This window comes from Ascaphus truei, chromosome 3, assembly GCF_040206685.1.
Source record: "Ascaphus truei isolate aAscTru1 chromosome 3, aAscTru1.hap1, whole genome shotgun sequence".
NCBI lineage: Eukaryota > Metazoa > Chordata > Amphibia > Anura > Ascaphidae > Ascaphus > Ascaphus truei.
The window spans coordinates 64,178,399-64,201,479 of NC_134485.1; the positions used below are offsets into that span (position 1 = coordinate 64,178,399).

General features: G+C 47.5%; 1 protein-coding gene across 1 annotated transcript in view; it reads left to right on the top strand.

The window, feature by feature from the left end:
* Positions 1–23,081, top strand: part of NCOR1 (nuclear receptor corepressor 1) — a 154,578-nt gene that overhangs the window by 24,679 nt on the left and 106,818 nt on the right. Inside the window, exon 2 of the mRNA XM_075594170.1 lies at positions 11,570–11,747. Within this exon, the coding sequence (XP_075450285.1) occupies positions 11,640–11,747 (108 nt within the window). The 5' untranslated portion in view covers positions 11,570–11,639. The remainder of the gene's footprint in view (positions 1–11,569; positions 11,748–23,081) is intronic.

The following is a 23,081-nucleotide window of genomic DNA, read 5'->3' on the forward strand; positions in this document are numbered from 1 at the left end:
GGCTACTCTTATACTAAGTGCTACGATGACGCGACCGTGTGACGTCAGCTGTCGCAATAGCGATTCCTTCACTCTGGTGCAGGAGACCAGAGGGCGAAAGGGGGGCGTGGTGGAGGCGTGGCCGTGAGCGGTTCACCCTCATTGGGTGTGCCTCTGACGTCACGCGGCGATTGCCGAAAAAGTCCAAATCCTTTGACTACCGGCGATCACGACCATTGTTCTTAGATTTTTCATTTTAAGAAGGCCAATCGCCTAAAGCAACGTGTTTATATGGCCACTCCTGCTGTTTGTTCTCACTTTCTCTGCGCCAAAAGCACAGAGCTGTTTTCCATGCAGAGTACAAAGGATCTTAGCAGAAAAAAATGAGTCTTACATTCTATAAGAGTATAATGCGTATTTTATTTTTTTGAAATGGTGAGCAGCGAAAAACTGACATGATACTCTACAGCAGTGGTCTCCAAACTTTTCAGTACGAGGGACACATCGTATATATTCTACACATTTTCGCAGGCCAAAGAAAAAAAATCTTTTTATATATTTAATAAATGAATTAGTAAGTTTTATTTGGATCTTTTTGGGGTAATCAGCATGATATGATTCAGAACAAAAGAGAAATGTGACAATTACAAAGAGAGGATGCCGTGCTTACACTGGGACATGATATATAATGAGTAAAAATATATATATATATCAAGTTGCTGCGTGCCGGATAAAATCTTGTGGGGGGCCTGATGTGGGCCCCGGGGCTGTAGATTGGGGACCCCTGCTCTACAATATTGTGACAATCATAAAGAAAGGAAAATGCAAGAGTAGGTCTTTTAGGGCTGGTATTGTAATTCTCTGGAGTGATGTTTGAAATACATAATAGTGATGCTTTTTTGTTATCGGGACACCACATAAAGGAGAAATACAATAAGTTACATGTTACCAGTCACAGCTTATAGTATATAACAGGGGTGGCCAACTCGAGTCCACAAGGGCCCCCAACAGGTCAGGTTTTCAGGATATCCCTGCACAGTGCTGAAGCAGGGATATTCTGAAAACCTGATGTTGATCGCCCTTGCCACTCCTGGGGTAGACCAATTCAAAAGCTTCCCGTTGATTTTAGATTTCTGTTTTATCCTTTTTGGAGTCTTTTCAGGGTGATATTTGACACCCGTACAACCAGCATGGGATTTCTCCTCAAACCCACTGTGTATATTCATTCCAAATAAACAAATACAACATTGAAATGTCCTGGTAAGTGAGCTTACAGGGACCCTGACTTCCATGTAACCCTTTGTTACCCACGACCGCCACTGGAGCGCAGAACGCAAACCCCCCCTCTCCTCTCCCCCCCTCTCCTCTCCCCCCCTTCCTCTCCCCCCCTCTCCTCTCCCCCCCCTCTTCTCTCCCCCCCCTCTCCTCTCCCCCCCTCTCCTTTCCCCCCCTCTCCTCTCCCCCCCTCTCCCCCCCCTTCTCTCCCCCGACTCCTCTCCTCTCCCCCGCAAAAACTTTAACCTGTTTATTTTTTAACTGGCACCTGCTGTTACCACGGTGACCTATGATTTAATGCGTGTCAATGGCCGCTGTTTTGTCTGTCAGCAGTTTGTGACTCTGCAAATCCCTTATCTCGCTGTCCGGGACAAACCAGTTACAGGAGGCGCTGATTCTGTGCAAACATTGTGTGCAATACGCTACAAACAGTAAGGTTGCGATTACACAGGAAAACGTGCGCGGTGCTGTGTTGTGTAGTGGCGCCGAACGCCTGAAAAACATGGGGGAAAAAAACAATATCCGCACACAAACCTGCTGCGGCGTGCACGCCGCGTAGAGCTGAAGGGCGGCCGTCTCCTGCCGCGATCTGCAGATTTGTTTTTGCCTGGCGACGGCCGTGTCACGTTAGCGGTTCCAGGCAATGAGGGGGAACCGATGACGGCCACGCCTCCTTGGCTCTTCTCAACTGGCTCCCTGTATAATCATTATGCGGCTCGCTGGGTGACGTCACAGAATAGCGCTGCCGCCTTGCGGCATTTGGTATAATTGAGCCCTAAGTGCTGTGCAGGGGGGGAAAAAGTGCTCAATATGGCTTCCCCGTTAGCCATGGCATCGTATGGATTGGTAGGCTGCCAGTTTCTGTACAAATAAAAAGGCCGGAATCACTGCAGTAACCACTTTGTAATGTAAAAGTTGTCAACCTGTTACAAAATGTAGGCCTCTCCAAATATCAACAATAGAGAAAAATAGAAAAAAGGAACTGGAACGAGCACTGCAAGGAATCCGGACTGGAGGCAGGGTTAAAAATAAAGGACGAATTTATTCTCATATAACAAACAGCAGCTCCTCTGACGCATTTTTTGCCGAAAGGCACTTTATCAAATATCACATGTTACTGTGAGAAAGTCATAAGCACTGGGACTTATCTAACAAACGGCTCGAATGTAACATGATTTGCAAATTATATAATTGCCAAATTTGAATCCACGCCTTGCACTTGTTAGCTTTCATGTGGATGCATAGCATTGAGCTTCATGTCGATAATATTACTCTTATTTTCATAGTAAACTAGCTGAGAGACCCGGCGTTGCCTGGGATTACAATTTCCCGCTCCCCCCTCTCTCTCCACTCCCCCTGTCTGTTTCTCCGCTCCCCCCTCTCTGTTTGTGTTCCCCCCCCTGCGCAGCTCCGTTCCCCCCCCCCTACAGTGTTCTACACACATACACACACACATACACACACACACACACACACACACACACACACCCACACACTGTCGCACCACACACACACACACTGTCCGACCCCCCACACACACTGTCCCTTCCCCCACCCCACACACACATTCCCCCCCCCCCACACACACACTGTCCCCCCCCCCACACACACATTTCCCCCCCCCCCCACATACACACACAAAGCCCCCTCCCCTGTTACAGGACCACAAAGCCCCCTCCCCTCTGCCAGGACTCACAGCACCGCTCCTCTCTCCTGCGCTCCTCCAGTTGTTGCGCGCCTAGCCCTTCTCTGCTCTCCCTCCTCCCGTCCGGGGAGCGCTGCGCATGCGCCCTCTCTCTGCACCTGTGAGCGCGGGAAGCTTGCAGCAGGGAAGGTGCGAGGCCTGTCCGGCTGAGGTGGGAGAGTGGCGGCCACCAGGAGGGGCGAAGGTGAGCTGCGGTCTGGCTGAGGGGGAAGAGTGACGGCCACCGGAGGGTGGTGTGTGTGTGTGTGTGTGTTGGTCAGAGGCGCACGCGGTCACGGTGTGAGGAGAGTGTGCGTGTGTGTCCCTTCTCCCTGCCTGGCTCCTGGAGATGAGTAGCGGGCGTGCGGAGTGCAGACGGACATGAGGTGATTTTGTAGTGTTGATGGTGACATGTTTTTAATGCGGACATTTTGAGTAGGTGAAGGCGGGAAGGGAGTGTTGATGGTGCGGGAAGGCGGACATTTTGTGAAGGGTGTAAATTTTTGAAGTGTGTGTGTGTCGGCCGAGGGGGAAGAGAGTGGCAGTTGGGTGACGTCAGAGCCACCAATCTGATTGGCCATAGGCTGAGGACCAATCAGATTCACCGCAGATAGCACCAACCTTTCGATTTTATAGATTAAGATAATAATTTCTGCACATATGACTTTCCCACTGTGTAAGTAAAAAAAATATTGAAGATGGAGAGAAAATGCTTGGATGTGATGGTGAAGTAAGGCCCAGTAAGGGAGCGCAGGCGCACACAGCCATTGTCAGACTACCTTTTATCCCTTTGTGTACTGCAGTTTACAGCTGCTTGTTCTCATCCCCAATTAAAGCAGCAATGTTGCTTTCCAACTTTATTTTCTTTATTTTTTTATGTAAAGCATGTGACCATGTATAATTCTTACCTAAGTTGGCAATCGTTTGGGGCAACTCTTATAAACCTGCTAATATCCTGACTGTGTGACTAACACAATGGCTGCTTCAGTCAGTATAACTTAGCAGCTACAATGTATCCTTTTTACCAAGATAACATTATCTATTGTTACAGTTTTCAGCTCAAATTACTGGGAACATTGGCAACAAATTATTACAAATAGGAAAGTGTTGTAAATATCTTGCACTGCTTGGGAAGTGGGTAAAAACCTGCTATAGAAATCAAAGGATGCTTTAAACCCCATACAAAATGGCAAGAGTTGAATAAAAACATAAACACAGTCACTATGATCTAATACTATAGAACTGATTCACTAAAAAAAAAAAACCCCATATAAGATATCACGTTTTCCTTCTTTAAGCTCTTTAATGACCCGTTAAGCGAGTTTTATAAAGAAAATTGTAAAATTAAAAGCAGCATGCTGGGTATTTTTGGGGTGCTGCTTAAACACCCCCCCCCCCCCCCCCCGGGTTCCGTGTTTTTTATTTACTGAGGTCTATGCTGCAATTTCATTTCAACAAGGAAACAGATTTGTTCTTTCTGCATTAAATATGGCTGATAGACTTATGTGACCTCCACAGCTCAACACCAGCGATGCTTTCGTATACATTTTCTCGTTGGTCAAATCGAGGTATTTCCGCAGGCAAAGAACCTAGTTTCTCCGATAAGAATATAGCTTCTGTAGAGCAATCTTCACATCTGCTGAACGGAAGTCGCTTGTAAGCGGTGTGTGTGTGTGCTTAGACGTTGCCACGCATGGGAATTTCCCTGGTTATATGCTGCTTCTAGCTGGGCTGCAGGGTCACCTGACATTGTGCTTGGCTGCTGTCCACACCCTGCCCCAGTACTGCTCAGCGGTTGTGACATGAGTTGTTTTCAGTGCTTTGTCTTACTGGACTGATTTTTATCCATGTGATTCTTGTCTAAATACCATTAACCTTTGAACTGTTGGAGACCATAACAGACCGCTTTTGTAGTGCATTGCTGACCCCTCAAGATAACATAGGGGTTTAATGGAACTGTAATTTCCATGGCGAAGTTACTTCTACGTACCTGCCACTTTTAATGAACATGGTAAAAAAAAATACATAGTATCCCAAAGCAAACCTGATCACACGTTTAGTTAATTAAATGTAGCGGAAAAAAGATATATTCTGTGTCCCAATGCAGCTCCCCTCTCTAGGCAGAAGAGAGGGTTGAATTTGGAGGAGCGGCTATTAATAAGGCTTCCTTCCTCTTCCAGGTTAGTGTTTTTCTGTAAAACCTAAAGACAATAATATACCAATATGATAAGACCATGTTAGTAATACCATCAAAAAAAAACTTTTTATTACCAGCAGCCAGACATAGAAGTCATTAATATTTTAGGGACTGATGGTGACATGCAGTGCAAGACTCGGCAGCTTCAGAACATCTTTCACACCTGTCTCTCTTTAGGATAGTGGTCCCTACATTTCCCAGGAGGGTCAATTAGCCCTGTGTTTGCCCCCTTTCTTTCCCTTCCCATGTTTCTGATGTTAATGTGGGTGCCAAGTTATTTTTGAAATGTAAAATGTATTTAAAAACAGATTCATTTTAACATTTTATTTATGGAAACATTTTTACTTTATTTTTTTTTTGTTTCAATCTTTTTTATTGTTTTCACAATACAGTAACATCTCTTTAAACATTGACTTACGTATCACAAGACTGTTGTTCAACGAAGCATTTGTGGATTTTTAACATAAATTAAAATACAGCATTTCTAGAACAAAGCGAGTACCATATCGATTTTGTAATCCAATCATGTGAGTCGTGCTTATGTACCTATGAAATAGGTAGATCTTGAGACATGGTAGAGAGAGAGAAGGAAGAGGGGAAGACAAAGAGGGGGGGGGGGGGTAGGGGAGGGATGGGGGGGAGAGGGGGGGGGGGGTTTGAGGTCTGTCTACTTGGGGTTCCTAAGTTTATGGAAGGAGTGTTTCCTTTCAGTATTGTGGTTGTTTTAGTCTAGGGACCAGGGTTCCCATATCTTATCAAATTTGTCAAGGGTGTAGTTTAATTGGGCTGATAGTTTTTCCATTAGTTTAACGTAGTTAACTCTTAATATGACTGTACGTCTAGATGGGGGGTGTATGTTTTTCCATGCGGCTGTTATGGAGCATCGAGCCGCCGTTAATATAAATGATATAAGTTTGCTTACTGGGGATTGAAGTTCCTCTATTGGTTTTGCTAACAGGAATGTCAGCGGGTCTATAGGCACTCTCAGTTCCGTGCTCTCGAGAATCAGGCCTTGTACCATGGCCCAGAATATCTGAATTCGTGGGCAGTTCCACCAGATATGGACCATGTCCCCTCTCATTTTACTTTATTTTTAATGTCTTTTATCGTAGTGGCGATGGTTTTTAATCTTGGGAGTTTTTTTGTTCTTGCCACTTACCTAGGATGGACTTCTACTTTATTATGAACTCGTTCAGTATACTTTTAGTGGCTTTTTGAATATCGGCTTTGGTAGTACCTTTTATAACCTTTTGACATTGTTGCTGAAATCTTCTCTACCAACCTCCTACTTACGGAAAAATGAAAGTGCTACACAATACTGAGTATCTCTGTACACGCTTCCATCACCAGTATAACGCAAAGCAGCAGCATTCCCTGTCACGACTGTTTGATCAGCCACGATGATTTTATTTGGTGTCTGTACAAGTACCATTTTATCTTGCGTAGCTGCTGCTAATTTTCTTGGGGCGATTGCATCTACATACGCCCCACCTCATCCTTTCCCTTCACCTTGTTTTTCTCTCCTCCCTTATCACGTTTTCTGGTATTGTGATTTACTTATACCCCTTAGGGGTGTGTGCTTTTTTTTCCTCATTAAAACATTGGCTTATACCCTTTTCAATTTGTCATTTATGAGTGCTGGGAACATTATATTGTGTTCATTGTGTGTTTGAAGGAAATAGGGTTCCTCCTTGTTCCACACTGCACCATCCAAATTTACTTTAGTTCATTGTTTGAGTGCTGTCTATTTACTGTTTTGTTACATACGCACCACATTACATGAACATGGTAAATACCAAGCATACACCACACAGATTCTATGAGAGACACACAAACACACAGACACACAGACACACAGACACACAGACACACAGACACACAGACACACAGACGATCATTGTTCTAAAAGTATCTCTGTAGCTAGCGTTTTTGTATTAATGTTGAAGTTTTTCAGATGTCTGTTTCCTCCCATGGAAGTAATGGGGACGCGGGCTCTGGGATTAAATGCTTGTTTTTGCTTCCTCCTTTTGTGAGGATTGGGTAAAACTGACCTGTATTTGTAAGCCTTTTTGCTGCCAGATTGCTGAGCAACAACACATTGCTTGGTCAGTGGATTGGAGAGAACACACATCTATTATCTTTGGAGGTTCTGCACCTTTGCACACAAGAATGCATTGGTTCTAATGTTAAAACCGCAATATAAGTAATGTCTAAATCTTTAAGCTGCGATACAAAGACAAAAAACAAGCTGTTTGGAAGCTCTAGCAGAGTAAACAAATCAAGTGATTGCTGTTTCCTCTGTAGAGAGCCTGTCTGCTTATTTTGTCGTTACCTTTTTTGAGAGGTCTTTCCCAGGGACTTCTTTTGAGAATCTTGGCTTCTCCTAAGGCCTAGAACATAGTAAAATCAGCGTCGCTGAGGCGGGCTGAGCCGCGCTAAACAGATGCACAAAGCCCCTGCATCTGTAATCAGCGCCGCTATTGTTTCTCCCTCCGCATGCGTACTGATGCGTGCGGAGGCTGAGAAAATCAGAAGAGACAGGAGAGTTTGAAATTTTGCAGCTTGGGGGAGCGGAGGAGGGGGGCGTGGTTTGAGCCGAGGGACCTGCTACTCCCCCCCCCCCCCCCCTCCCTCGGGCTCCCGGGCTGCAGGAGGGAGCTGCTGCTGTAAGGTAAGCAGCTCCCTCCCCCTTCTGCCACAAACGACACACACACCCAACCCCCCACCTTGTGTAGGAAGCTGCCTGACAGCTCCCGCCCCTGATTGGCTCATCAGCGCACCACGTGACGCGTCACCGCTCGGGACCACAATTTTCTTGCATCCCCTGGCGGCTGACGCGTCACAGCGCGTAGTGAGCTGTGCAGCGAGGGGGGACTGGGACCTGCTCGGGAGGATTTCCCTGCTGGTGGGGAACGCTCACGCGGCTGCCCGCACCGCCGGGCGCAGCGGGTCCCAACCCTAAGGCTGCGCTTATAGCGACAGCAACGTGACGTCACGTCAAAACAAATGTATTGCTGCCATTGCGTGCGCTTATAGTAGACGCGACGGCCTGGTCGCTATGACAGGAGGTCACTTCAATTTGATTTTTCAAGCGACTGCAGCGTGACGTCGCCGGCACTATAAGCGCAGCCTAAGGCCTGGGACATAGTGAGTTTAAGCGTCTCTGAGCAGATGCACAAAGCCCCTGCACCTGTCATCAGCACGGCTATAGTTTCCCCCTCCGCATGCGCGCTGATGCGTGCGGAGGCTGAGAAACTTCGAACAGACAGGCAGGTTTGAAATTTGCCGCTCGGGGAAGCGGAGGAGCGGTCACGTGACCACTCCCATCCAATGGGAGCGGGGGACTAGCCCCACCTCCCGCTCCGCCCCGCCCCCGCCCCCTGAGCGCGCTCACTGCCTCGCCTGCAAGGACAGAAAAAAGCCCCATTTTCAGCAGGCGAGGCAGAGCAGGAGCGCGCCTCAGCGAGCTTCCAATAACTATGTCCCAGGCCTAAGAACAGTAACATCTGCCGCATGGAAACAAATTTCATTTGGAAGCAAGTTTTTTTGCTTTGTTTTGCAGACTCCTTCAGCCCGGCCTCTCACTGAATTATACTGTAGTTGTTGGTTGCCTTGTAATGTGAAGTAGCTTTAATGATTCATGGAAAAGCGTATCTAAAAAACACTCATTGTCACCCGAGTTCTGGTAGTTGCATACTGCTTGCTGGTGCACGATTTTAAATCTAAGTGCATGGTCATAGAATTATCAAAGTAATTTTATCAAATGAGATTTCATGATAAATTTAGATTAGGAATACAGCCCTTTCTAATTCTATATTCATCATTAAAAGATCTGTTTCATATGGTGGATTTATTTATTGTGCCACTTGGGAGATGAGGATTGCAGGATTAGGTTAATCACATTTTGCTTGGCCCTCCTGCTGGAAGGAAATTGGTTAAAGTACTTTGCAATCACAGATCGGAGCTTGTCACGGTCATTGTGGGGTTGTAGGGAGAGCTATCGGATTCTAGGAAGAAAATGTCCTATGTCATCGTTGACGCTCGGCTCATAAGTCCAGAAGGAAGTTACAAAATCATTAGTCGTAATTTGAAAGCTTTTGCTTGGTGAAGTACGCACATGGGCCTGTCAGCTGAGGTGGTAGTTTGTCCACTGTGGATTTAGCTTCCCTCACAGCATACATGAATAGATCTTTATCTAGCAACTAAGTTAGCCTCCAGTTCTGTATTCAAAGAACCTGAGACACACACACACCCCTTCCCCCAAGATGTATATACAAATGAAGGGACCAGCACATTCAGACCATTTGGTAAATTGTGTGTGTGTGTGTGTGTGTGTGTGTGTGTGTGTGTGTGTGTGTATATACATCTATATATAGATAGAGATATCGATATATAATGTTTGCTCCAAATCAAGCCCTGTAATATTGGCAGTGGTGGGAGTTTGAGTTTGTGTCTAGAATCAGTACTGTAACTGCCTTACTACTGTGCCCTTTTTTTTCTTTCTCTCCATTAATGTGTAACCAAATGTTGTGCTTGCAGAGGTTAACATAGTCTAATAAAACATTTTTATTAGCTTTCCTTGGTTTTTAAGGGTTTTGTGACTGGTTACCGGGCAGCTAATGTAACCGTGTATTGTTATAACTGTGCCCAGGACATACTTGAAAAAGAGAGGTAAACTCTGTACAGGCATACCCCGCATTAACGTACGCAATGGGACCGAAGCATGTATGTAAAGTGAAAATGTACTTAAAGTGAAGCACTACCTTTTTCCCACTTATCGATGCATGTACTGTACTGCAATCGTCATATACGTGCATAACTGATGTAAATAACGCATTTGTAACAGGCTCTATAGTCTCCCTGCTTGTGCATAGCTTCGGTACAGGTAGGGAGCCGGTATTGCTGTTCAGGACGTGACGACAGGCGCATGCGTGAGATGCAGTTTGCCAATTGGGCGATATGTACTTACTCGCGAGTGTACTTAAAGTGAGTGTCCTTAAACTGGGGTATGCCTGTATTACTTCATGGTAACACATTTTCTAAATAAATAAAAATGGATCCATTTTTAATAAATCAGGTGAGAAATGTGCTGGTAACTAATATTTGTTTGACTCAGTCAAACTAGAAAACGTTTTACCTTGTTTCTGAATGCCTGTGTTATCCAGTGTTTTACTCCGGCTTTCCTCTGTGGTAATAAGGACGAGAGCTTGCCAGCAGGCGCGGTCCTCTTCATTACTCTGAGAAACCACATCTGTTCAAACAATTGGCAAGCAGCATCGTGCAATTTTATTTTTGTTTTGCTTACCTTTTGGAAGGGTATCTATCTCTTCACATTCCTCCAGACTCTCCCTCTAAAGATTACTGCCGCCATTACTGCTCCCAGTCTGACAATGTCACTGTCCTGACTTGGGAAGGTTAGCCAGCAAAAGAGGCAAATGGGATTCTGGGATAGAAAATGGTGAACTCAGCATTGTCCTCAGAGGGGCAATTCTTAATACTAAAATTGCTATAAGGTTAGTGCAGGGGTGGCTAATTCCAGCCCTCTAGGGCAGGCGTACGCAAACTCTTTCCTCTGCACTGCTCTTCTCTCTCCTCGCACTCCTTGTCTGCGGCATTTCCGATGTCACAACATCATGTGCCGTGGCAACGCAAAGTTTTGTGACTGCGCTGCGTCATATGATGATGCGTTGGCGGAGACGAGGTAAAGGAACTTATAGAGGCCTCGCACGCTCCCCCGGCGTTTAATTTAAATGCTTTCGGGAAGAGCACGGGGCCACTAAACTCTGCGCCCCCCTGCTCTAGGGCACCAATAAGTCAGGCTTTAAAGATATCCCTGCTTCAGCACAGGTGGCTGTCATTGTCTGAGCCACTGATTGAGCCACCTGTTCAGAAGCAGGGACATCCTTAAAACCTGACCTGTTGGTGGCCCTTGAGGCTTGGAGTTGGCCACCCCTGGGTTAGTGTATAGCCTTAAACAGTACAAGCAACTACTGTATCTTTAAGAATAGACACTACAGTTAGTATGTTTTCAGTTTTGGGGGGCAAAGTAATTGAGTAGCACTTTTTACTCTTTATAATATAAAGGTTAGCATTTTGGCAGGATTGCACCTTTTAGTTGTTTTGTTGCCAGTTTCTGCCTTGACTGCCTTTTCAAAAAACTGCTAATTAGTGTATATAGGGAAAGCAGATTCAGATCAGCAACAAAGCAAAGTGGTTGGAAAGTTGAGATGCATCTGTTTTCTAATCTATTGCGTGTGTGTGTGCGTGTGCGTGTGCGTGTGTGTGTGTGTCACAAAGTGGCAACATTAAATTAAGGCCAAAGTGGTATTTTTACTGCTTCACTCCAGGCCTTCCCCAGTGAGGCTGCACGTTATGATACATCTGTCTTGCTCAGCAACGATGACCCTTTTTCCGTCTCTCCTTTTTACCTCTAGGTGGTTTCCTAGAAACATGATTGCACACTGGCCTTGATCTCACGGTTTGGTGAGGACTTTGTCTCCGACAATGTCAAGTTCGGGTTATCCTCCTAACCAAGGAGCCTTCGGTACAGAGCAGGGCCGCTATGCCTCGCACCCAGTGCAGTACTCCTTCTCCAGCAGCCGACACCAACAGGTAAGGGCATTACTCTGTTACTCTGATATCCTGCATCTGTCTCCCTCTGTTACTTATGGTGTTCAATTGTATGTTGTTTTAGAATATACATGTCCTATTATGAATTAAACATCTTGTTCAACAAATCAACGGTGAACTATTTTCTGTATTTGTATATATGTTAATCCACCATATCTTTTTATCAATGTACCTGGTAATTAAGTCTAATTGGCTTCCATAAACAAATCTAGCTACGGTAACACGACTTTTTTTTATTTTTTTAAAGAAATGAAGAAAATGCATTTCTGAGGGGCCTCTGAATGGGGGATGTGTTTGTCAAATAAGTGCTGTCTTTGCTTTGGTTCCACCCTGTAATTATGAGAGACAACCCAAAAAGATAAGGATGGGGAAGAGAGAGGGCTCTGGCTGTGCCAGCACTTACTGAATAGTCAGTGACATGAGTCAAAAGGGAAATCAAACCCCTCACAAGTCTCCGCTCACCGTGCTTACAAACCCCTCACTAGTCTCCCCTCACTATGCTTACAAACCCCTCAAGTCTCCGCTCTCCGTGCTTACAAACCCCTCAAGTCTCCGCTCACCATGCTTAGGCCGTGCTTATATCCTATGCGGCCGGGCGCGCGATATCAAAACAAATGCATGTTGTGCACTGAGCGCGCGCGTGAACGAAGCGGCCAAGTGCTCGCATTTAGAGCAGATCCAAGAAATTGATTTTCTTGAGTGACGGCCGTGTCACGTGAGCGGTTCAACCAATGAGGGCGAGCCGCTCACATGACGTCATGGCCATGCCTCCCTATCGCCCCCCGATGCCTCCTGCCTGTAGTGCGGTTTCCAGGTGTGTGCATCGCCCTAAAGGAGCGCTCGCGCCCTGCCAGATCGGGTATAATCGCAGCATTAGGCTAAGGGCCCGCTGCGGTCGGCGGCACGTGTGCGGGTCACCAGCCTTTTCCCCCCAGTTGGAGGTCCCCGCTGGCTCCTTCCGACGTGGCTGACTGCGTGCTGTGACGCGTCACGTGGTGCACGAGTCAGCCAATGAGGGGAGGAGGAGGGAAGTCTGTGAGGCAGCCGTGTGTGTTGTGTGTTTTGCACAGCCTGGGGGGGGGCGGGCTGCGGACGGGACAGCCATTCCCCCCCTCGTCATTGCCCCCGCCCCCCCCCTCGTCATTGCCCCCCCCTCGTCATTGCCCCCGCCTCCCCCCCTCGTCATTGCCCCCGCTCCCCCCCTCGTCATTGCCCCCGCCCCCCCCCCTCGTCATTGCCCCCGCCCACCGGACCCGTTTGACAACGCCCTCCCAGCACGCATCGCAGTGTAGTGCAGTGAGTTGCACGCGCCGCCGGCAACCAGGGCAGCCGTGCGGACACGTGCAGCGGGGCCTCAGCCTTAGGCCTCGTTCCTACTGCTCGCAGCAGCGCGCACATGAACAAGATCTGGCCCTCTATGGGGCCGGGCCCAGTAGCTACCTGCACGCGCCTGTAGAAAGTGCGATGCGCGACCGCATTTTGTAAAGACAAGGATTTTGCCTTTTCTTGTGGCGACAGCGTCACGTGGTTTCCTGTAAACCAATCATAGCGCAGATATTTTAAAGCCAATCACAGTGAGTTACATTTCAACCAATGTTGCGTCATTGCCGCGCCCCTTCGTCGTACGTCCCATCGCAGAAAGTCAGTGAGTGGTGAGTCCACTGATCGAAACGTTTACGTGTGCACGCGCCGCCAAACGCTCAACCGCGCGCGTGCACGTGCTCTCTGGGGCCGTAGCCTACTAAATCCCTCAAGTCTCCGCTCACCATGTTTACAAACCAAGTTTAAAAAAACTGTTTTAAGTTACCTAGATGTAACCCCTTACAGCAACAATCCCCCCCTAGAAGCCTATATGTGCACATTTAACTACTACACTCTTTGATAAAGCGCCCTAGAGACGAGAAACGCGTCAGAGGATTCACTTGTGATTTTTAACTTCTTGGCTATGATGCCGCAATCAAGGATTTTTCAGTGACACATGCCTCCAGCCCTTCTCTACAAGCTGTGCGCATCCCGTTCCCCTTCTTTTCTACAGTGTTAGTATTTTGCCCCTGAGCCTGTCCCGATTCCTCCCCAGTTATTTTTCTAGTATTAAAAGATATGCTTTTCTTAAGCTCTAGTTTGATGTTACCATGGTAACCTTTAGACTGCTTGGTCTCTGGGGAAAACTTCATTTACATTTTAATCTCCCAGACACTTAAGATTGCAACCACTTCTATCTCCTGAACAAAGCATCAAATGTAAAAAAATAAAAATAAACCGTGTGAAAAAAACAACAAAAAACAGCGATCTGTGTGAGTTGCTGCTTCAAACATGTCACTTTGGTTCTATGAGGAATTCCCCCTTTAGACAATGTTTTCATTATGCAGCAGGTGCTGTTTTTTTGTTTACAGATTTTGAAAAGCATTACACGCCCTTTTATAAAATGAGAGGGGCTGCACTACATTTTTAGCACAGTTAAGATGTGTTATTTAATGAGATGTAAGCGTGTAATTAATGTATTTCTAAGGAATTTAAAGTTAGAATTCATGAAAATCCATGTAGTATTTTCATAGACGTCCTATTCTGTATAAAGTGGTTATTTTTGGACTATATGCGGAAGTTCTCAGTATGACTACTTTTTAAAATGTTGTAATGTATTTTGAAGTGTAATAAGTGGCAGCTGATGTGCCTTGAAGTAGTAGTTTTGTTTGTGGCGTTGGATGCTGGTGAATACACAGAATCACTTTGCAAATGCACAGTCTCCTTCTGCAGGTCTCATGTCGGCCGGCGGGCAGGTCTCATGTCGGCCGGCCGGCGGGCAGGTCTCATGTCGGCCGGCGGGCAGGTCTCATGTCGGCCGGCCGGCGGGCAGGTCTCATGTCGGCCGGCGGGCAGGTCTCATGTCGGCCGGCGGGCAGGTCTCATGTAAGGCTACGCTTACAGTGTCGGCAACGCTTCGGTGACGTCAGGTTGCAATCGCTGGAAAAATCAAATTGAGATGACTTCCAGCGATCGCGACCAAGCCGTCGCATCGCGCTTACTATAAGCGCACGCGACGGCGTCAATGCATTTGTTTTGATGCGACGTCACTGTTACTATAAGCGCAGCCTTAGGCTACGCTTATAGTGCCGGCGACGCGACCGATGACGTCGCCGAAAAAATCAAATAACAGTGACTACCAGATTTTTGGTCGCGCTGTCGCTTGGTCGCGCCGTCGTGTGCATAAAAGGCGCAGACAATGGCGACAATACATTTGTTTTTGACACAAAGTTGCTTTCGCCGTTGCCGGCACTATAAGCGCAGCCTTAGTGAGAAGGTCTCGTGTTAGTGGGCGGGTCTCGTGTTAGTGGGCGGGTCTCGTGTTAGTGGGCGGGTCTCGTGTTAGTGGGCGGGTCTCGTGTTAGTGGGCGGGTCTCGTGTTAGTGGGCGGGTCTCGTGTTAGTGGGCGGGTCTCGTGTTAGTGGGCGGGTCTCGTGTTAGTGGGCGGGTCTCGTGTTAGTGGGCGGGTCTCGTGTTAGTGGGCGGGTCTCGTGTTAGTGGGCAGGTCTCGTGTTAGTGGGCAGATCTCGTGTTAGTGGGCAGGTCTCGTGTTAGTGGGCAGGTCTCGTGTTAGTGGGCAGGTCTCGTGTTAGTGGGCAGGGCTCGTGTTAGTGGGCAGGGCTCGTGCTAGTGGGCAGGGCTCGTGCTAGTGGGCAGGTCTCGTGCTAGTGGGCAGGTCTCGTGCTAGTGGGCAGGTCTCGTGCTAGTGGGCAGGTCTCGTGCTAGTGGGCAGGTCTCGTGCTAGTGGGCAGGTCTCGTGCTAGTGGGCAGGTCTCGTGCTAGTGGGCAGGTCTCGTGCTAGTGGGCAGGTCTCGTGCTAGTGGGCAGGTCTCGTGCTAGTGGGCAGGTCTCGTGCTAGTGGGCAGGTCTCGTGCTAGTGGGCAGGTCTCGTGCTAGTGGGCAGGTCTCGTGCTAGTGGGCAGGTCTCGTGCTAGTGGGCAGGTCTCGTGCTAGTGGGCAGGTCTCGTGCTAGTGGGTCTCGTGTTTGTGGGTCTCGTGTTTGTGGGCAGGTCTCGTGTTTGTGGGCAGGTCTCGTGTTTGTGGGCAGGTCTCGTGTTTGTGGGCAGGTCTCGTGTTTGTGGGCAGGTCTCGTGTTTGTGGGCAGGTCTCGTGTTTGTGGGCAGGTCTCGTGTTTGTGGGCAGGTCTCGTGTTTGTGGGCAGGTCTCGTGTTTGTGGGCAGGTCTCGTGTTTGTGGGCAGGTCTCGTGTTTGTGGGCAGGTCTCGTGTTTGTGGGCAGGTCTCGTGTTTGTGGGCAGGTCTCGTGTTTGTGGGCAGGTCTCGTGTTTGTGGGCAGGTCTCGTGTTTGTGGGCAGGTCTCGTGTTAGTGGGCAGGTCTCTTTAAGTTTCACTGGCAACCCGTTCTCCGGGGCTAGCACCGCTTCAGTAGGCATTGCTGGTACTGGCTGCCCATGTTTCATGAACCACTTTTGACGTCCATCTGCCGATACTGGTTATGTACTTATATACTTTAATCAAAATGTGCCATCTGGAATACTGTGAGATTGCAACCCATTCACAGCCACAGGGCAGCGAATGGGCAAAGAACGATGTCAATTGCTAGACTTGGTGCACATTTTAGAACTTGTAGTATCCATATTAGCCTGGATTTGATGCTGACTTACTGCATTTTGAAGAAGGTGCGGTACAAATAAATGAGACTCTGCAGTGCAACTCTCCCCCTCCCTCGCCCCTTGCCCCTCCCTCCCCTCACCCCCCTCTTCGCTCACCAGCCTGGATAATGAATACTAAAATAGGCAAACATGATCTGCTGTGTTTTTTTTTTTTTTTATGGGATTGTAGGGCCATTGTTTGTCTGGTCTAAGTTGAACTTTGAGCAGGAAGCGGATATCCTTTACAGCAGGGAGGCACTGTCTAAAAAGCATGACGTTTTCCACTTGTCTCAAAATTCTCTCTGCGTCCATGCTGGTGAAGACCGTGCGGAGACGTGCGCGCGGCGCGATCACATTGCAGTAAGGCAATGATCGCGCCCATAGACCGCACGTGCGACAGCAGGAGGGGGAGCACAGTGCGCGAAAATCGGTTCAATCTGATTCCATCGGTGCGACGAGCGGGTCACGTGAGCGGTACGCCCAATGAGGGAGAACCAGCTTTGTGATGTCACAGACATGCCCCCCCACCGGCGCGTCTACTGTGGCTATAAAACGCCCCTGCTTAACGCAGGTGACATCACTCTTGCGCACGACTCCATGCGGTCTTTGGCTGTATGGACGCAGTCGTATGTCGGAGCGGTCACAAACTGAGGGGGGGGGGTAAGCTTTTGATGGAAGAACCTGACAACAAATTGCTCTGCTGCATAAATGCCTTTGGAAAACAAAGCTAAATAGAAAGTTGCAGTCAATAATTGCATTTTAGAATACTGTAGATTAATACATATATACAGGATATACATTTTCGGACACGGTGTATTGTGCAGCCCACCCCCTTTGCAAAAGTACACAAATTATCAATTAAAGCTGCAGTCCAAGCAATATCCTATATGTGTTATTTTTTAAAATATATCAGTTCTGTACTATGAGAAAATACTTGTAGTATTTATTTTTAAAACGACTCTGAATTATATTTTTATTGTATTATAATGTAATAAGCATTTTTGTTTCTATAGCAACCGTTTACAAATACTACACACATACCCATCTCTGTTGTAATACGAACATTTGTGCCCAAAAAATACAAACGCAAACAAATCTTTGGGCTGAAGCATAAGAAAATAGTGGATGGATTACAGTAGAAATCACTTATTTTAACAATCATTAGTAGATTGATGCACATGGTCTTGTCTGATGTGAACCACGTGGTTGTTACTGTGTAAAAGTTTATTTAAACTGAAGTAGGCAACTTCTGCTTCTTTGACATAAAGGCCCATATTTTCTAAGCGGGTGCTATATGCAGTAAACACCTTCCAGTACCAAGACCTATTTTGACCTTGAATGTGGCCATAAGGTGTCTTCCAGTCGTCATGGAAAGTTTCTGAATACCTAAGGCCCGGGCCATAGAGGGGGGAGCCGGGCTGAACCGCGCGGACGCTGAGGCTCGCCTGCAGAAGCTGTGCGATTCCACGCACATACAGGCGAGCCAGCGTCCGCGATCGGAGGTGGGGGGAGCTGAGGGAGGCAGGGCAGTGACGTCGCTGGGCCAATCACCCGCGACGCACTGACGTCGACGTCACGGCGCCGACGTCACGGCGCCGTGACGTTGACGCAGCCCCACTCTCATTGGAGGTTTTCAGCAGACAGCGCTCTGAAAAACAGCTTGGCGCTCGGCTGAAAACTCCAAAGCCTCCGCACGCCTGCGTACGCTCGCGCGAGCCCCCTCTCAAGGCATCCTCATTGAGGATGCAGGGGCTCAGCGCTGAGCGTCCGCACGCCTCAGCACGGCCTGTCCTTGTATGGACTCGGCCTAACACTGTTTAGAATACTTGGACCCGAGCGTTTGAGTGATGGCTGCAGATATTTTTCCTTGTTCCTGAAGATGAAAATCCCACCACGAGGGACAGTTGGAAGCTTGGATATACTGAGATTGTTTTATTTATTTTTAAAGTAACATTTACCACCGCCTGTGTTTGGGAGAAGTGTATCTAAAGCAAGTCGGAGACAGCCAGGTTCTAACTCTTAGGCCTCGGACATAGAGCAGCCGCGCAATGAGGTTGTGAAGTCACGCGTGCCTCTGCTTGCCGAGATCCGTAGCCTGCAGGTCTGCGCGATGGAGGCGTTACGAGAGCATGCTGGGGGGCGTGCCCGTGACGTCACGTGAGCATTTCGCCCTCATTGGCTGAACCGCGCACATGACCGGGCCGTCGCGCAGCAAAGACAAAAAAAACTTTCTCTCGACACATTGGTCGCCTTGCCGCTCACATGCGCGCACTATGTACATGCGCGCCTGATGTACATGCGCATTGGCCTCCATTGGTTTGAATTTGGCGCGAGCGGCGTTGCTCGCGACGAATGAACCAGTATGGACGCAGCCTTACTTTCAGCTCTTTCCCAGAGAGAGGCTGTAGTGCAGCTTGTATTATTGCTTCCTAAATTAGGCATCAAAGTAACTATTATTCCTAACCATATTTGATCTCTCATGACCTTCAAGAAATGTCACAAGGTCTGGGATACTGATCATGATCTATGGATGTCCTACTTTTTTAGTTTGCACGTCAAGGGGTGACTGCAACGGCAGATCTTTGACAGAGGCAGATTAGATCAGTGGAAAACGGTAGGACTTCACTACTGATGTTGAGTGGTGAATTAGGATCATATGATCGCAAGTTCAATGGTTGTATAGCACTAGAGCTGGAATGTCCATAGCAGTCTGCCGTCACATACATGCCCACAGTAAAAGAGTAAAAGGGAACATTGTGTCTGCCAACACAAATTAAGCGGTGTCCAGAAAAGGGTAGTGGAGTTCTTACTTGGTACTTAAATAATTTTGAGATCACTTTCATTCTCTGGTGCTTTAAGCACGAATGCCTAAACTAAATCACAGAATCAAAAAAATCAAAAAAATATTTCTGGTCTCTACTGTGACTACTAATATTGACCACATCTGGTACAACACTGATCCAACCTGGAGGAGAAAAAAATATATATTTATATATCCATTATATCAACCAACTTAAAGGAAATTGTCACCTCAAGCTCATTCTGGGAGATTTCGATACAAATATTGGTGACCTGGAGAGAGACTAAGCATCAGTAGGATTACAGCAAGAGAAATAATTATGTAGCCAGATTGGTACAGTTTGCAGAATGTGAAACCACCTGCATCATGATTTAATTCTTCAAGAAGAATCCATATAGAAAATGGACATTGAGTGAAGCCAATGTTATAAAAATAAAATGGACTTATTCCCTTGCTAACAAGAAACATGTGATTGAAGACTGCACTGTCCTTAAGCATTTTAACACAAGGAGTTATCACTGACTGGTTCTCTGCAAATTACATCTGAATGGAAAGAAGGAAACTGATTAAAAAGACAATAACAATCAATATTAACCTGGGGCAACGTGGAGAATAGGCCTTCAACCACAGGTACATGGAAGATCGCTGGAGAGGCCTTCATCCAGCATTGGCTCAATGAGGGCTGAAGATTATGATCTATATTCCGTTACTGTCTATAGAGCTGAAATGTAAACAGTGCAATCTAGTTTTTGTATCACAGGCAGATATCTCTGAAACTGTGATGTGACCAGTATGGCAACTAGTGTATAGGGGTTCAAACCGGATTGTTCCACTATAGTGCAAGTACTATTTTTAGGCTACACCTCCTGATTGGTAGGTTGCCAAAGGCTTTCTTTTAAAATAAAAAATTGACAGGTCACTTGTGCGTTTGCTGGTTCTGCCATTTTTAAGTTGGGCAACCAGGCAGTGGAACCAAGCTTCACAGCTGGACTGTACTGGGAATAATTTTGATTTACCATTTGGACCATGAAAAGGGAGTGCAGTGTTTTTAGCATGTAATGCCTACTCTGCCATTTCCTACTAATAACTCAATTTGTGTTTGACTATCTGAGTTTGGTTATGAAAGCAGTAACTTTTAGGCTTCGACGTAGCAGCAGCGTTGGGATACATTGTCAGTAAATACAAACGATCGGTCTTCAAAAGAAACAGATCTTTAAACCTATACTGAGTGTTCCTGCTTGCTTAATTCTAGTATGAGGCTAGTTACTGGCATTACGTTGTAGAGTACTCTACCTAATTCTATAACCGGAAGGAAACGCAGTCAAATAACAGTGTTTCTTTTTGACAAAGGGCTGTGTCCCAAAGCATTGAGGATTTCTCAGGTGTCTGCTCTTTTTTGCATGTTTGTATTATCTATAATTTGTTTCATTATTGTATTGTATATTTGTTTACCTTTTTGGACAATATTGAAATGCATCACTCTTTTTGTATATTGCTTTTGAGCTGTTTAAAAGATCCCAGACATCCTGGATTTACTGGGGGCAGATGCTGTTAAACACGGGTAATTGTTTTTTATTGACTGGGTGACTAAGGTAAGGTCAGGGTGGAGCAGTAGATGTTGCTTATCGAGGGTTTAGTAAAGCCTTTGACACTGTCCCATCGACTACTGATAAATAAATTGCAGGACTTGGGATTGAATTCTAAGGTGGTTGAATAGATAAGACATTGGTTGGAGGATAAGCAGCACAGTTGTGGTAAATGGAGTATATTCAGGGGAGGGAAATGTGACAAGTGGCAAATGGAGTAACCTCTGAGGGTTCCCACTCCATTGAGGAGGGGGATGTCTAATGATTTAGTTTAGATAGAGGAATGGTCAAGTGTGGCAAAATAATGCACACTGGGTCACAAAAATCCAGAACAAAGCAATGGGGAAAAACTAGCACGATGCTAGGTTTGTGTATAGAGAGGTACAAGCCGTAGAAAGAGGTAGTGATGTCACTCTGTAGTTCACTGTAATATATTGCCTAAAATATTGGTCAGTTCTGGAAACCATAGCTCAAGGAGAATTAATAAATTGGAGATCGTGCAAAAAAAAAAAAATGCTATTAAAATGGTGTATGATCTACAGCAGGGGTGTGCAAACTGGGGGGCGTGAGATTTTCTAGGTGGGGGGCGGGGGCGTTACAGAGGTCCCGCGCTTTTCCCCAAGGCATTTAATTTATATTCCATGGGACCTTACCTTTGTTTCGGGAAACATGTCGTCATGGCAACCCGACGGCAAATTGCGCAGCGGGGTACCGCGACGGTGCGTTGCCATGGCAACGTGACATAATTTGCCGCCAGAGAAGGCGGGGGCGCTGGGGGAATAGTTTGCGCAACCCTGATACAGCACGAGACTTAACAGGAAAAACTACTGGACCTTAATTTGCACAGTTTAGTGGATAGAAGTTAGGGGGCATATAATAGAAACTTTCAAAGGTATAAGGCTAAGGCCCCGTTGCCTCAGACCACGCGCCCGCACTGCAGACAGGCGGCGCGTGGAGAGGCACTTGATCGTTATCTGCGGTCTGTAGGGAGCTGGAGCGGGGGGCGTGGCCAAAATGGGTCGGGTAGGCGTGGGAATGATGTCGGGGGGCGGTGCCACCACACTGTGTGCCAGGGGTTCCCGCCTCCCCGCACCCTCCCTGCTCCCCGAAGCCTCCCTGCTCCCCGAAGCCTCCCTGCTCCTCGAGCCTCCCTGCTCCTCGAAGCCTCCCTGCTCCCCGAAGCCTCTCTGCTCCCCGAAGCCTCCCTGCTCCCCGAATCCTCCCTGCTCCCCGAAGCCTCCCTGCTCCCCGAGCCTCCCTGCTCCCCGAGCCTCCCCTCCTCCTCCTCCTCATTGCCAGGGGTTCCGTCCCCCGCCTTTCCTCCTACCCCCCCGCCCCCCCGTGCACCTGCTGACACTGCAGGCAGACTGAGGAGAGTCTGTGGGAGGGAGCAGAGGGGGCTCCCTTGGTGCTGCAGCTGCTTTCCTCCCCTCCTCATTGGCTCACAGCCACACCACGTGACACTTTGCCGCTTGGGATTACAATTCTCTTGCATCCCCTGGCGGCTGACGCGTCACAGCGTGTAGTGAGCCGAGGAGGGACTGGGACCTGCTCGGGAGGACACCATAACATGGTGAGTAGCGCGGACGCAGCAGGACCAAAGCCTAAGGGGATTTCCACAAAGTACAGGAGGAAAGCAAATTCCAAAGAAAGAGAAGTGTTTGGAATGAGAGCCAGAGAATTGCAGGCTTGGGAAATGTGAGGAAGTACTTTACTGAAAGGGTGGTGGATTCATGGAATCGCCTCCCTCGAGGGGCGGTAAAGGCTAATGCCGTACCTTAATTTAAAAAAAATTCTTTGATCTAAGGCCATCCTAAATATAAAAGAAAGTCAAGGATTAAATGGTGGGTGGGAGGTGGGGGGGTTCTAAGGCTTTACAGCAGATGGGAAAATGAGCAAACTATGTGGGCCAAATGGTTCTTATCTGCCATCAAAATCTGTTTCATTTCCCCCTAATATGATGATCTTCCATGTCTTGCCCTTTAAAGCAGCAAGCCGGGTTAACGTTAAAAAAAGAAATGTATTACAGGTTTGAAGCAGGGGGGGTGGGGGGTATCCGAAGCTGAACGGTGTTCATTTGAACTCTGGGGACCCCTGCTTTTAGAGATACTTAACTCCGTAGCGGTGCCGGTATCCCTGCAGGCAGAGAAACGCTGTGCCTAATCTAATTGCGGGTTAAATGTCGTTATCGGTGCGGCTTCCTATTGGGCCGCGTGTCCTGGACCGTTAAATGCCACAGATATACCGGCACCCCCTACGGAGGTAAGTATCTCTGGAAGCAGGGAGTCCACGGAGCTG